The sequence below is a fragment of the Ovis canadensis genome, chromosome 5 (assembly GCF_042477335.2).
Source record: "Ovis canadensis isolate MfBH-ARS-UI-01 breed Bighorn chromosome 5, ARS-UI_OviCan_v2, whole genome shotgun sequence".
Lineage (NCBI taxonomy): Eukaryota > Metazoa > Chordata > Mammalia > Artiodactyla > Bovidae > Ovis > Ovis canadensis.
Genome location: NC_091249.1, coordinates 29,286,760 through 29,301,888, shown reverse-complemented (window position 1 = coordinate 29,301,888; position 15,129 = coordinate 29,286,760). Strand labels below are relative to the sequence as shown.

The window sequence follows — 15,129 nt, the reverse complement described above, 5'->3', positions numbered from 1 at the left end:
AAATTTCCCAAAGATCCTCCTTTCTACGGTGATAACTAGAAGACCCCACACTTTTCTTTTCCTAGTCAGAGTGGTAAATGCAAGGAAGCCTCGAGGAGCTGGGTTTCAGAAATAAAAACGAGCCCTTCAGGGACTTCCCTGGTGGTCCGGTGGTTAAGACTCTGCTGCCGTTGCAGGAAGTACAGGTTTGACCCCTGGCCTGGGAACTGGGATCCCACATGCCATGTGGTGTGACTTTTCTTTTTTTTAATTAACAATAAAAAAAAAAACTCCTTGTAGGTGAGCCAACAGCAGTTGCAGCTTCTATACCAGAGGACAGGCAGGCGCAAGTTCTGGGTATGGACAGGCGCACATGGATGGAGAGGTGTTTTGGGGACAAGATAGATCAGCCAGTTCTTAGATGACAGAAGGAAGCATTCAAAATGACGGCCACTAGAGTGTTGGAGTCCAGACTTGGGGAGGAGAGCATCCTAGTGGAGAGATGAGTGGTATGGGATGTCAGAGCTCAAGTGAGGTAAGAAGGACAACAACAGGAGGGCCTGTCTGCCTGGCCGGAGGGGGTCAGTGCCCAGTGCATCTACACAGTATAAGGGTTGGTGATGGGAAGATGAGGTTGGCTATACATATGGTGGGACTGATGAAATAAGTAAATAAATGCATCCAGGATAATGGGAACCAGGTTTCCCACCATCAGAGAAGAGTGTTACAAAGATGAATGGAGTGGGAATTCCCTTGTGGCTTAGAGGTTAGGATTCCAGGCTTTAACTGTCATGACCCCAGTTCAGTCTCTGCTTGGGAAACTGAGATGCTGAAAACTGTGTGACAAAAAAAAAAAAAAAAGGAGGGCAAATTAAAAATGAACTCTACTGTATTTAGTGTTGGTGTGAACTCATGGTTTTCAACATATATGTGTGTGTGCTTGGTTGCTCAGTCGTTTCCAAATCTGTGATATATAGAGAGAAATATGCCACCAAAGTTCCGTCCAGTCAAGGCTATGGTTCTTCCAGTGGTCGTGTATGGATGTGAGAGTTGGACTATAAAGAAAGCTGAGTGCAGAAGAATTGATGCTTTTGAACTGTGGTGTTGGAGAAGACTCTTGCGAGTCCCTTGGACTGCAAGGAGATCCAACCAGTCCATCCTAAAGGAGATCAGTCCTGAGTGTTCATTGAAAGGACTGATGTTGAAGCTGAAACTCCAATACTTTGGCCACCTAATGCAAAGAGCTGACTCATTTGAAAAGACCCTGATGCTGGGAAAGATTGAGGGCAGGAGAAGAAGGGGCCAACAGAGGATGAGATGGTTGGATGACATCACCGACTCAATGGACATGAGTTTGAGCAGGCTCTGGGAGTTGGTGATGGACAGGGAGGCCTGGTGTGCTGCAGTCCATGGGGTCCCAAAGATTTTGACACGACTGAGCGACTGAACTGACTGATGGAGAAATAAATGTGCATGTATCTGTTTTCCTGTCTGTCTACTCAGAGGTCCTGGGATCAGTGACACCCTAATAATAACGATGCACTTAACACTCAGGTCTTGGTTTCTGAATGTCATTCTCCACTTAAAACCAACCGGGTCTCTTTTGGAAAATGGGTGATTCCAGGCTTTGGGCAAGGAAAGTCTGATCAGCAAAAGAACTGATAAGCACATGTTAAATGGACACAGAGCCAGAGTGAAAGGCTCCCACTAGCCAAATCAAAGACACTCTAACCATCAAAAAAACAGAAAGAAAGAAAAAAAAGAAATGTCAGCAAAAATGGCAGAGTAAAAATTTTGCCCTTCCATGAAAGCAATGGAAAAACTGCAGAATTTGTCCGAATCAACACTTTTAGAACGCTGGCAATCAACCAAACGCTCACAGTAATTCAGGGAGTACTTAGACAAGAAATACGGCTGAATCTCAATAAAGAACAGTGAGCTTGGTGGAATTTTAACTCACCCTAGTCCCATTCCCCTCTCTCCAACACAGAAATAGCTTTAAAGACTCACAGACGTAGAGAATAGATTTGTGGTTGCTAAGGGGGTGGGGGGGATTGGGAGTCTGGGATTAGCAGATGCAAACTATTATATATAAGATGAGCAAATAATAAGTTCCTACTGTAGAGCACAGGGAGCCTTATTCAATATCCTGTGATAAACCATAATGGAAGAGAATATGAAAAAGACTGTATATACGTGAATAACTGAACCACTTCGCTGTACAGCAGAAATTAACACAACACTGTAAATTGACTATACTTCGATAAAATAAAATTTAAAAACAAGATAGCCTTAAAAAATAACAGGTCACATTTCTGGTACAGGAAGAAAAATGGAGTCAGAGCTCTTACAAAGCCTTGTTCCCAAGGAATAGTATTACCTGATCTATCTAGTGGTTCCCTGGAAGACCACCCTTGAAAAGATTATCTTTCATTGACCTCACTCGAACTTGCCCAGTGCTAAAAACCTCTCCCCAGGTGATGTCTGTCAAATATTTTAACATCACAGCTCCCTGAGGTGGTGGATAACAGCTGGGGCAAACAATAACCTAACCAAACAGTCTTAAAAAGAAAAGTTAAGGAATGAGATGTCCGTAGGGACTTTGAAAGGGCTTCCCAGATGGCTCAGTGGTAAAGAATTCACCTGCCAATGCAGGAGATGCAGAAAATAAGAGTTCAATCCCAGGGTCAGGACAATCCCCTGGAGGAGGAAAGGCAACTCACTCTAGTATACTTGCCTGGGAAATCCCATGGACAGAGGAGCCTGGTGGGCTATAGTCCATGGGATTGCAAAGAGTTGGACATGACTGAGAGACTAAGCGTGAACATAAGAGGCTTTGAAAAGTTCCAACGTATTCCTGGGAATCTGGGAGGCCGCATGCATGTGGAAGGCTGTGTGTATACTCAGGAATAATCTGACAAGTTCCTAACCTCTTAATTCTGGCTGACTTCAAGGCTCCAAGGAAGCAGGAAGTGGCAGCTAAGGCTGGGTTACAAGCTTCCTGACTGAGTGTCAAAACACACAGAGATTCTGGGTGAAGACTGGGAGACTTTTAGTTTCAGATTTTCAAGGAAGTTTATTCAATCACTTGCTAAACACCAAGCTAAATAGAGATTTAAGTGATCGTACATGACACAGAATAGAGACTTTGCAGAATTAATTCAGAAAAATCATTAAATCAATAAGAAACAACTACTATGGAAAATAGCAATGACAAGAAACCTTCAGGAGGAGGTAGAATATGATATCCATAGTTGCCATATTATACTACAAGGCATACCTTGGAGGTATTGTGAATTTTGGTTCTAGCACAATAAAGCAAATACTGCAATGAAGCAAACCACATAAATTCTTTGGTTTCCCAGTTCACATAAATGTTAACACTGTAAATCAATTATTCTTCATTTTTTTAAAAAAGAATAAGTTATTTAACATGAAAAAGACAGTAACAAAGGAACTGAGGAATAAAAAGGAAATAAGACATATGAAAAACAAATAGCAAATGGCAGATAGAAAGTCTACCGTATCAGTAATTATGTTAAATATAAAAGGGTTAAATTCTCCAACTAAAAGGTAGAGATTGACAGAAAGAATCAAACAGATGATCCCATTATATGCTGTCTACAAAAGACTCACTTTAAGATTAAGGGAAAAAATAGTTATATATACTCAGTTGAATCAGATAGGGTCCGTATAGAAATAAATTGGAAGTTTGGTACACAAAGTTTCAAAGTGACTGTCTATATTATATTTAGTAGTTATAAAGGGGGAAAAAGTAACTGCTTTGTGTAGTGGTTAAGCAGGGATTCAGGGATCAGCTCCTAACCCCACTGCTTTTGAGTTGTGTGACCTCAGGCAGTTCCTTGCCCTCTAGGTTTCCGCATCTGTAAAGAAGGATAGTAACTACCTTTCTCATAGGGCTATTGTGAGAACTTTTAGACCACCAAGAACACACTGTGGTTAATGAATCTGGATTTATTACTGGGAGCAGTGAGGGAGAACATACACCAAGGAGAATGGTCGGCATATGCTCCAGTGCTGTTATGATTGAGTATTCATCATTAGAAGAGGCAGCTTCTATCCATTGCTAGTGCACTGTATTCAACCTCACAATTATAATGTGAAGCAGGATCGATACCATCCAGTCACTAAGTCCTGTCCAACTCTTTGTGACCCCGTGAACTGTAGCACTCCAGGCTTCCCTGTCCTTCACTCCCTCCCAGACTTTGCTCAAACTCATGACCACTGAGTCAATGATACCCTGCAACTATCTCCTCCTCTGTCACCCCCTTTTCCTGCCCTCAGTCTTTCCCAGCATCAGGGTCTTTCCCAGTGAGTCAGTTCTTCGCATCAGGTATCCAGAGTGTTGGAGCTTCAGCTTCAGCATCAGTCCTTCCAAGGAATATTCAGGGTCAGTTTCCTTTAGGCAGGCTAATTGTCCCATTTCACAGGTGAGGGAACAGAGGCTCTGGAAACATGAGGCTGCAGGTACCGGAGTTGGACAGGGGTTGGAATAGTGCCTTCTGGCTGCAAAGTTGACTGCCCGGCCTCTGCCCTGCCCTAAGTGACCCCTCCTTAGTTGTGTCAGCCGCTTCATGTGTCCCCAGATTTTTCTGAGAGGAAGTCTTATCCCTATCGTGTTCCTCATTCTTTGTGAGTTGAGAAAGAACAGGTCTGAGGAGGGGCTACAGAGGGAAATACATGAGGTTATAAAAACCATAGTCCAGACCAGAGCTGGGAAGAGGAACAGAAAGGGGAGAAGGATGGCAGAGATGTATGAACACAAGGAGCCAGATGACTCTGGTGAGGCTGGGCCCCCAGTCTAGGGTGATAGTGGGGATGACAGGGCCCCAGGGTCCTGATAGTGCTGGGGTCTGGCAGCCAGCTTGCAACTCTGAGAGCAGGGCTCAGCAGACTTCCAAGTTCAAGTGCGTGTGCTCTGTTCTGTCCAGAGGAAGAGACATTTGGGGGCCAGAGACTGGCTGAGAGACGCCCTCGACTGCTACACAGTTTGAGGAGCTTGCCAGGTACGGGAGTGCTTCGTTCAGGAGCAGGCAGCTGGGGGGAATGGGGGCGGGTAGGGGGTGAAGTGGGGGCAGAGTCTGCCCCCAGCCCCAAGCCCCACCCATCTGCTGGTCCTGCAGAGTGTCTGACCTGGGCCCCTCTGCTTCTCCTGCTGCTCCTCTTCGTCTCACTGGGTTTCTTCACGCTCCAGCTGACCACTCTGGTTCAAGGTGAGTGAGCATCTAGGGGCTTAGGGTCCTCGGTCCCTTTGGGTTTTCTCTCTGGGATGGTCTTTGCCCTTTTCCACAGTCCCTAGACCTACTAGGGCTGGGTCGTGCGGGCTCTGTGTCACCTTCTGTGTGACCATGGGCCAGTAACTCTCCCTCACTAAGTCTGTTTCCTCATGTGAAAGGTAGTTCATTCTCCCCGTGGGGAGACCTTGAAAGCAGATTCGGCTCAGGGTCAGTGCTTAAAGGGGGAATTCTCTGCTCCGTTGTAGTTTCCAGGATCCAGTGTCTGCAGAGAGATTCGGGAGACCATGAGAACAACAGCCTGGATAAATGGCTGGACACCAGGTTCCGGAGTCTGAGTAGGGAGGGGGCTCTGGGGCTGTATGGCTGTGGACAAGCCACCACTGCCAGGGGTGGAGGAGAGAGGGCAGGAGTTGGGGAGGGGACCAGACCCCTGCAAGAGGTCCTGGGGGACTGGCGATGTCCAGCAAGTCACTCTCTAAGCCTCAGTTTTCTCATCTGTATGATGGGCTCTCCAGGTCACCTGACATCCACGCATGATGTTCTCATGGGGCCCTCTGCACCACATACACAGTAGGTGCTTAATAATTGATGTCCTCTCCCTCCAGCTGAAGTTGCACAGAAGCAGATGCAATCAAACCTGGAGGAGATCCTACAGCGCCTGACCCGGATGAATGCCACACTGGGTAAGGGAACCACACCAAGGTCAAGAGGAAGTCACAGGATGGTGGGTGGGGGCTGGGCCACACCTGCTGCAGCTGCCAGGCTGAGGAGGGCAGAGCAGAACTGGGGTGTTCCTCACGGGTTTCTTGAGGAACTGAGCTGACAGCTGAAGAGAAGGGCCTAGCCCTGGGTTCCGAAGATCTGGAGCCTAGGAGCCAAGCAACCTCTCCAACTCCGCCCCTCTTCCCCAGCTGGCCTGTGCCATCCTTGTCCTCAGAACTGGGAGTTCTTTGGCGGAAGCTGCTACTTCTTCTCCTGGACCCAGAGTGACTGGAGATCTGCTGTCTCTGCCTGTCTGCTTACTGGGGCCCACCTAGTTATCATCAACAGTACTGAGGAGGAGGTGGGCTGGGCAAGGTCCCCCGAGAGGCTGGGCCATATTGCCAGGTCAAGAAAAAACCTTCTGCCTCCCTCTTCTGCACTCTGAGAGATGGGCAGTTGGGGGTGTGGCAGGGGGATGAGAGGTGAGATACAATCAGGGAAGGCTTCTTGGACGAGGAATCATAATGGACTCAGGAAGGTCACATGAGAGAAGAACATGGATGAGAGGAGCCCATGTATGGATACGAAGGGAATTCAGAGTGCCCTTGAGGCCATATACAATGCATGTTAACTGAGACACAAGACATACCCACATATGTATCACATTAACACACATCCACAGCCTCCATGCACATGTTAACACATACAACTTGAGTAGGGCCTCTAGGCTAGACTGTGAGAACTTCTGTGGGAGGCAGGGGACCGTGGAGATGCGGGCAGACATGAGATGTGTTGCGTTCAGGGATCTTCCTCCTGATTCTCCTCTCCCCACCCACCCGCAGAAATTCCTGAACTTTTGGTATGCCAGAAATAATAAACCCACCTGGATCGGCCTCAGTGACCACCACAGTGAGGGTTCCTGGCGGTGGGTGGATGACAGTCCTGTCCAGCTCAGGTAACCTCCCAGTGACAACGGCCCAGGAGAGGTGGGCAGGATCTCCAAACCAAGGGTGCTCAAACTCTGGACTGGAAAGCATCACCTGAGAAGCTTGGTGAAGATGCAGAGCCCTGCCTTCATCCGGGGGCAGTGGTAGGAGCTGGGTGGGAGTCTGATTCTACACGGCTAGGTACAGGCCCAGGAATCTGCATTTAATTCTGTGTTAGTGTCATCACTCAGTCGTGTCAGGCTCTTTGCAGCCCCATGGACTGTAGCCCACCAGGCTCCTCTGTCCATGGAATTCTCCAGGCAAGAGTACTGGAGTACCCATTTTCTTCTCCAGGGAATCTTTCCAACCCCAGGGATCAAACCTGGGTCTCCCACATTGCAAGTAGAGTCTTTACTCTCTGAGCCACCAGGGAAGCCCACATTTAACTTTCCCAGAACTGATTCTGGTGGATGTGATGTGTGAACCCACATTTCAAAAACCCTGCCTCCGAATTCCTCACCAACCTCTGGCTGGTATTGGCAATTTGCTGTCAAAGTCCAGGGACCAGCCCCTCCAAAATTGGGGCTGGGCCCTGGGTGGAGTAGGGGTCTCATTGTGCTGATGCGGTTCACAGCTTCTGGAAAAAAGGGGAGCCCAACAACCACGGAGATGAGGACTGTGTGGAACTGCACAACGATGGCTGGAATGATGGCAGATGTGTTACAGAAAACCCCTGGATCTGTGAGAAGCCCTCGGCTCCCTGCCCAGACCTCTGAGGGCTGCTGCCTCCACCTTCCCACCTCGGCCCGGCCCGGCCCGGCCCGGCCCGCCCCGCCCCGCCCCGCCCCGCCCCGCCCCGCCCCGCCCCGATCCCGCCCCGATCCCGCCCCGATCCCGCCCCGATCCCGCCCCGATCCCGCCCCGTTAGCAGAGATCAGCCAACTGGAACATCCACTCCGAGGGTTCCTCTTGGGCCCCACCCCTTTCTGTTTTCCCCTCTGGTGAATGCCCATCCCCTTACTATTCAGGACTTTGAGATCCTCTAAGACCAATCTCTCCACAAGCTATAGACCATTTTTCTTCATCTGTCGATAGGCTCAGCTCCCCGCTCTGTCCCACCATGATATCCCCCTAATAAAGTCATACCTTGCATTATGTGTCCCACTGAACTTATTTTTGTTCCTTTGCCACTGTTTGAGTTACTGTAGTTTGATAATCTGTTTGATGCACCGGAGGACATTGTCTTTTTTCAATACCCTTTTCTCTTTTTTTGTGTAAGTTGATTTCCCAGATACCGTTTTGTTTTGTTTTTGACTGCACCACATAGCGTGTGAGATCTTAGTTTCCTGACCAGGGATGGAACCTGTATTTCCCTCCCCCTGCATTGGAAGCATGGAGTCGTAACCACTGGACCGCCAGGGAAGTCCCCCAGATACAGTTTTTATTTAATTTAGTTAAATTATTTATGTTTGGCGTTGCTGGATCTCCGCTGCTGCATGCAGGCTTTCTCTAGCTGCGGTAAGCGGGAATGGGATGGGGGAGGGGTGCTACTCTTCATTGAGATACGTCGGCTTCTCATTGCAGTGGCTTCTTTTGTTGCAGAGCTTGGGCTGTAGGGCCCACAGGCTTCAGAAGTTGTGGCACACGGGCTTAGTTGCCCTTCGGCATGTGGGATCTTCCCAGAGCAGGAACTGAAGCCCTGTCTTCTGCATTGGCAGGCAGACTCCCAACTACTGGACCACCAGGGAAACCCCCAGATAGGGTTTTGAATCAGTTTGTAATTTTGGTTGGGAATATGCATATATACAATATGCATATGTTTATATGTGTCTGTCTAGCTGTGTGTTCATTTATTCATGAACCAATTATTATTCAGGTACTTTAGTTTTTAAAATTTTATTTTATTAATGTATAGTTGATTCACAATTTTATCTTAGTTTCTGGTGTACAGCAAAGTGATTTTATGCATATATATTTTTCGTATTCTTTTCCATTATGGTTTTATTACAGGATATTGAATATATTACCCTGTGCTATACAGTAGGATCTTGTTGTTTGTCTATTGCGTATATAACAATTTGCATCTGCTAATCCGAAACTCCCAGTCTATCCCTTCCCCACCTGCCCTCCCCTATTCAGGTACTTTAAAAATGTTCTTCAGTAAAGTTTTATGATTTTCTTCATATGAATCTGAAAAACCCCACTATTTCTAGGTGTGTGTTTTGGCTTCCCCGGTGGCTCAGATGGTAAAGAATTGGCCTGCAATACGGGAGACCTGGGTCCCATCCCTGGGTTGGAAAGATCGCCTGGAGGAGGGCATGGCAACTCACTCCAGTATTCTTGCCTGGAGAATCCCCGTGGACAGAGGAGCCAGGCAGACTACAGTCCATAGAGTCCCAAAGAGTCAGACACGACTGAGTGACTAAGTACATATTGGCTTCCTATTGGTGCTGTAACAAATTATCACAAACTTAGTGGCTTCAGACAACACAAATGTGTTATCTTACAGTTCTGGAATTCAGAAGTCCAAAATGGGTCTCATGGGCTTGAAAGCAAGTAGGGCTGCTTTCCTTTCTGAATATTCCTGGGGAGAATCTGCTTTCTTGCCTTTTCCAGTTTCTAGAGGCTGCCTGCAATTGTCGGCCAGCCATGACTAAGTCTTTCTCACCTTGTGTAGCTCAAACACTGCTTCTTCTGTTCCACATTTAAAGGACCCTTACATTGGTCCCACTGGATAAGCATAGGATTCCCAGGTGACTCAGCAGTAAAGAATCTGCCTGCAATGTAGGAGACACAAAAGACATAGTCTAGATCCTTGGGTTGGGAAGAACCCCTGGAGGAGGGCATTGGCAATCCATTCCAATCCCATGGACAGAGGAGCCTGGCAGGCTATTCCATAAGATCGCAAAGAGTTGAACATGACTAAAGTGACTTAGCCCACACACACTGGATAAGCAGTCTAAACCCACTATTTTCAGGTAAGTCGACTAAAGACCTTATTTCTATCTGCTATCTTAATTCCCACTTTTTCGTTTCTCACATCCCCACTGCCTTACTCAAGCCTCTCAGGTTCATCTCCCAAATAAACCACACCTAAGTGTGGGGTCAGCTGGTGGGCTAACCACGAAAGGCACAAACTCAATAGAAACTTTATGCTGAGATAAAATTTATGAGTGAAAGAAGCACTGGAGCGCATTTATTCATTTTACTTTGTACTGTGAAATGATTTTAAGACTTAGAAGAAAAGTTGGGGAAATAGACACGAATTCCCAAATACTCTTCATCCACATTCCACCAATGTTAACGTCTTACCAACCACAGTATAATGATTAAACCCAGGAACGTCATGTTGATACACTATTATTAACCAAACTTATTTGGTTCTTTTCCTGGCTCAGGATGTCAAACAGCATTTAATTGTCGTTTCTTAGTCTCCTCCAATCTGTAATGGTCTAATCTTGCCCTAACCATTCTCTTGTCATTTTTGATGCGTGCTGGTCAATGTTTCTGTCCACTGTTCCTCAGATTGTGTTTGCCTGGTGTTTCCCCGCCACCCTCCCATTTGTGCATTTCATGCATGCACAGTGGTGTCTGACTCTTTGCAACCCTATGGACTTTGGCCCACCAGGCTCCTCCACCCATGGGATTTTTCTAGGGAGGAATAATGGAGTGGGTTGCCATTTCCTCCTCCAGGGGATCTTCCTGATACAGGAATCGAAACTGCATTTCCTGCATCTCTTGCACTGGCCTGTAGAATCTTTAGCCCTGAGCCACCTGAGATTGGGGCTTCCCAGGTGGCTCAGATGGTAATGAATCTACTTGCAATCAGGAGCTGCAGGAGACTCGGGTTCGACCCGACATAAGGAAGATCCCCTAGAGAAGGGTATGGCTACTCATGCCACTATTTTTGCCTGGAGAATCACATGGACAGAGGAGCCTGGCAGGCTACAGTCCATGGGGTCCCAAAGAGTCGGACATGACCGAGTGACTAAGCACATGTGTGTGTGTGTATACATATATATATATATATACATACACACACACACACATAAATTAAATTCCTTAATTTCTTGTACATGTTTGAAAGACAGCTGAGCTGGATATCAAATCCTTGGTTCATACTTTCATGCACTGAGTAATTTTTAATGTTCCTCCACTGTTGTATTGCTTTGAATATTAGCTTTGTAAAGTCTAATACCAGTATAATTCTTATGACTTTGCAAATTTCTTGATTTGGAAGACTTAAGAATTTTATCTTAATCTTCAAAATCAAGTAGCTTTTCCTATGTCAAATTGACATAGGAATATGCCTCAGAGTTGACCTTCTGGGCTACTTTCCCAGGTACCTAGTCAGCCCTCTCAATGTGTAATTTCAGGTGATTTTCTATTTCAGGAAAAAATTTTATTATGACTTTACTTTATTTATTTGGCTGTGTTGGGTCTTCGTTGTATCACGCAGGGTCTTTCATGGCAGCGCACGGACTCTCCAACTATGGCTCACGGGCTCAGTAGTTGTAGTGCCCAGGTAGATTTGCTCCAAAGCAGTGGAATCTTAATTCCCTGACCAGGGATCAAACCCACATCCCCTGCATCACAAGATGAATTCTTAACCACTGGAACACCAGGGAAGTCCCATAACCTTTTAAAAATTGATTAATTTTTGTTTTTGCTTGTGTGGCATGCACGGTCCTAGATCCCCCACCAGGGATTGACTCTACGGTCCCTCTAGGGGAAGTCCCAGTCACTGGACTGCCAAGGGATTCCCTATGACTTTAAATCTTTGCTGTTTTGTTTTGTTTCTTCAAGGATCCCAAAAAAGTGTGTATTTCTCCTTCCATGTCCAAAATTCCATTGCCATTCATTTCTCCCTGTCTCTGAAGCTTTTCCATTTCTTCCTCTTTATATCATTGTCACTTTCTTTGTTTTTCTGTCTTTTTCCAATGTCTTTTTATTATACTTTCATTTGAGTTTATTCTCTCTTGGGTACCTTATTTAGTCTGCATTTCTGAAATGTTGGTCTTTTTCTGCCATTTCTTTCCTTAGTTGATTCAAATATCTCTTCACCTCATCAGTACTTGGCTCTTTAGCTTTTAAATTAAAAAAAAAAAATCTGTCTGCGTTCTGCAGCATGTGGGATCTCAATAACCCGACAGGGTTTCATGCCTGGTCAGGTGAAGTCTTAAACATTGGACCTGCATCAGAAGGTGATGCATCAGAAGGTGAAGTCTTAAACACTGCACCACCAGGGAAATCCCCAGTTTTTAATTTTTGATGTATAGTGGTTTTTCATATCCTGAAATGTTTGTTGGATTACATTTAATTCTCTTTAGAGTGTTGACTTACAGTTTTCTTCTACTTCCTGATTCCACTTCAGAGGAACTTTTTCCTTTGTTGATTTTGTCTGTATTTTCATTCTGTGCTGTGCTGTGCTTAGTTGCTCAGTCATGTCTGATTCTCTGTGATGCCTGGACTGTAGCCTGCCAGGCTCCTCTATCCATGGGGATTCTCCAGGCAAGAATACTGGAGTGGGTAGCCATGCCCTTCTCCAGGGGATCTTCCCAACCCAGGGATCGAACCCAGGTCTCCTGCATTGCAGGTGGATTCTTTACCATCTGAGTCACCAGGGAAGCCCAATAGACATCATAAAACCAAATTTTAGAAAATTGAATTAAACACACACACACACTAACACATATATAGTGTCTACAAGAACAAATCAGGTTGTTACTTGATCTGATTAGATACTATTTGAGAACTTTCTGGATATCAATATAAGCCTTAACTCTGTCAGAAAATCTTTTTCTTTTCCTTCCTTTTTCTCGAGGTGCTTCCAATTACTCTCTCTGAATTTACTTTTGTCATTTTGTTCAGACGGGCAGCTTGATGGTGCCCACTTATGCCAATGCAGCAAATACGACTTAATTTAGTGGATTTTGTTTTTGTTTGTTCTGTTTGTGGCAGAGATAGGTGGGGAGACCTGAATTTTTAAAAAATGGAATATTGTTGATTTACAATGTTGTGTTAGTTTCAGGCATACAGCAAAGTGAATCAGTTATACATATATATATGTTCTCTTATTTTTAAGATTCTTTTCCCATATAGGTCATTACCTACTACTGAATAGAATTCCCTGTGCTGTACAGTAGGAGTTTCTTAACTATCTATTTGATATTTTTAATTCAAAATTTTAATTAGTTTATTTTTATTTAAGTTTTTAATTTTTGGCTGTGCTGGGCCTTCTTTGCTGCACTTGGGCTTCTAGATGCAGTGAGTGGGGACTACTCTCTAATTGCAGTGCCTGGGCTTCTCATTGTGGTGGCTTCTCTTTGTTGTGGAGCATGGGCGCCAGAGTGCTGGTAGTAGCGGCCCACAGCATGCGGGATCTTCCTGGACCAGGGATTGAACTTGTGCTCTCTGTATTGGTAGGTTAATTCTTTATCCACTGTGCCATCAGGGAAGTTCCTTGCTATTTTTTGATTGAGTTTTTTTTTTTTTTAATATTGAGCTGCCTGAGCTATTATTATATTTTGGAGATTAATCCCATGTCTGTTGCTTCTTTTGCAAATATTTTCTCCCATTCCCAGGGCTTACTTTCTATTTTGTTTACTGTTTCCTGTGCTGTGCAAAGCTTTTAAGCTTAATTAGGTCTAATTTTTAAATTTTTGCTTATATTTTAATCACTCCAGAAAGTATATCAATAACACCTTGCTGCAATTTATGTCAGAGTGTGCTGCCTATATTTTTCTCTAAGAGTTTTATAATGTCCCATTTTGCGTTTAGGTCTTCAATCCATTTTGAGTTTACTTTTGCATATGGTGTTAGGGAGTTTTCTGTTTCATTTTTTTACATGTAGCTGTCCAGTTTTCTCAGCATCATTTATTGAAGAGACTGTCTTTTCTCCATTGTATATTCTTATCTCCTTCATCATAGATTAGGTGACCATAGGTGCATAGGTTTATCTCTGGACTTTCTATTATGTTCCATTGATCTATATTTCTATTTTTGTGCCAGTACCATACTTTTTTGATTACTGTAGCTTTGTAATATAGCCTGAAGCTCAGGAAGCCTGATTCCCCCACCTCTGTTTTCCTTCCTCAAGATAAAGCAGGGATTTTAAAATTATCTCCATGTTCAAGACTGAAAACTGAGCAGGACCCTGTGGGGCCCATGGGTGCAGAAGCCTTTCTTTTCATTAGAAAAGAACCTGATGCTGGGAAAGATTGAAGACAGGAGGAGAAGGGGATGACAGAGGACAAGATGGTTGGATGGAATCACTGACTCAATGGACATGAGTTTGAGCAAGCTCTGGGAGATGGTGAAGGACAGGAAGCCTGGCATGCTGCAGTTCATGGGGTCTCAAAGAGTCGGACACAGCTGAGCAACTGAACAACAGTAACATAATAACAGCAGAAACAGGAGTAAAAGAATGATTGAGTGATTAATTGGTGTGGCTCACTGTAAGTTCTTTTTTACAGTGGTCCTCGGCAGATCAGAGATGCTGTTCCTGACCCCATTCTCATCCATCTCTACCTTCTGTTGACTTAAAAATTAGTCAAAATCTAAAAGTTAAGAGTGATGTTTTATTCAGTGGGAATTTTTAGGACTTCAAGGCCAGGAGGCAGCATCTCAAGTAGCCTTGAAAGAGCTGCTCCAAGGAGGTGAGGAGAGGAGCCAGGTTATATAGAAGTGTTGCAACAAAGGGTCAGTAGTCTAAACGTCAGAAGGCTATTGTTAATTAAAGAAAACCAGATATCCCAGGTTAAGGAATTTAGTGCTTACCTATGCATGGTAAGACGCAAGAGTCTAGGCTCATTGAAAATCATTCCTTCCATATACATCTCAGCTAACTGGAGCCAGTATCCCGTGTTTTCGCATCTTGCCCTCCCTTGGGGCTCACAGTGGAGAGTGGCTGCCGTTCAATGGCTGTCATCACAGGTATTGCTCTCTTCCTGGTTGCCCTGGAAGGCTCCAATTGCTGATGACTGTGGCACCCTTATTTATTGATATGGCAAGAAATACTCTGTTTCTCACTTCCCTGGTCTCAGCTTCATCCCATGGGATAAACTGACTGTGTAACTCAGCTTGGGACTTAGACCCACAAGGGAGTCTCCAGGCAAGAATGCTAGAGTGGGTTGCCATGCCCTCCTGCAGGGGATCTTCCCAACCCAGGGACTGAACCCAAGCCTCATAAGTCTTCTGCATTGCAGGTGTATTTTTTTTTTTTTTTTACCACTGAGTCACTGAGGAAGCCCTATAGCTGCTTT

At 45.2% G+C, this 15,129-nt stretch overlaps 1 protein-coding gene across 2 annotated transcripts; it reads left to right on the top strand.

Moving 5' to 3' along the window:
* Positions 1–4,624: 4,624 nt before the first annotated feature.
* LOC138440216 (CD209 antigen-like protein 2) lies at positions 4,625–8,017 on the top strand. Of its 2 annotated transcripts, XM_069589332.1 has the most exons (8): positions 4,625–4,782; positions 4,932–5,006; positions 5,124–5,213; positions 5,483–5,572; positions 5,843–5,920; positions 6,149–6,300; positions 6,782–6,894; positions 7,500–8,017. In XM_069589332.1, exons 1-8 carry the CDS (start codon positions 4,743–4,745, stop codon positions 7,639–7,641), a joined length of 780 nt encoding a protein of 259 aa, XP_069445433.1. In that variant the 5' UTR covers positions 4,625–4,742; the 3' UTR covers positions 7,642–8,017. The 2 variants fall into 2 exon arrangements, with proteins under 2 accessions (XP_069445433.1, XP_069445434.1); XM_069589333.1 differs by lacking the exon at positions 5,483–5,572 and having other exon boundaries at positions 4,632–4,782.
* The last annotated feature ends 7,112 nt before the right edge of the window (positions 8,018–15,129 follow it).

Bases quoted from the DNA above. Each gene is read 5' to 3' on its own strand.
- LOC138440216 (XM_069589332.1), top strand. From the start codon at position 4,743: ATGGCAGAGATGTATGAACACAAGGAGCCAGATGACTCTG. The intron at 5,921-6,148 runs GTAAGGGAACCA...CCTCTTCCCCAG, and splicing joins CCGGATGAATGCCACACTGG to CTGGCCTGTGCCATCCTTGT. The intron at 6,301-6,781 runs GTGGGCTGGGCA...ACCCACCCGCAG, and splicing joins TCAACAGTACTGAGGAGGAG to AAATTCCTGAACTTTTGGTA.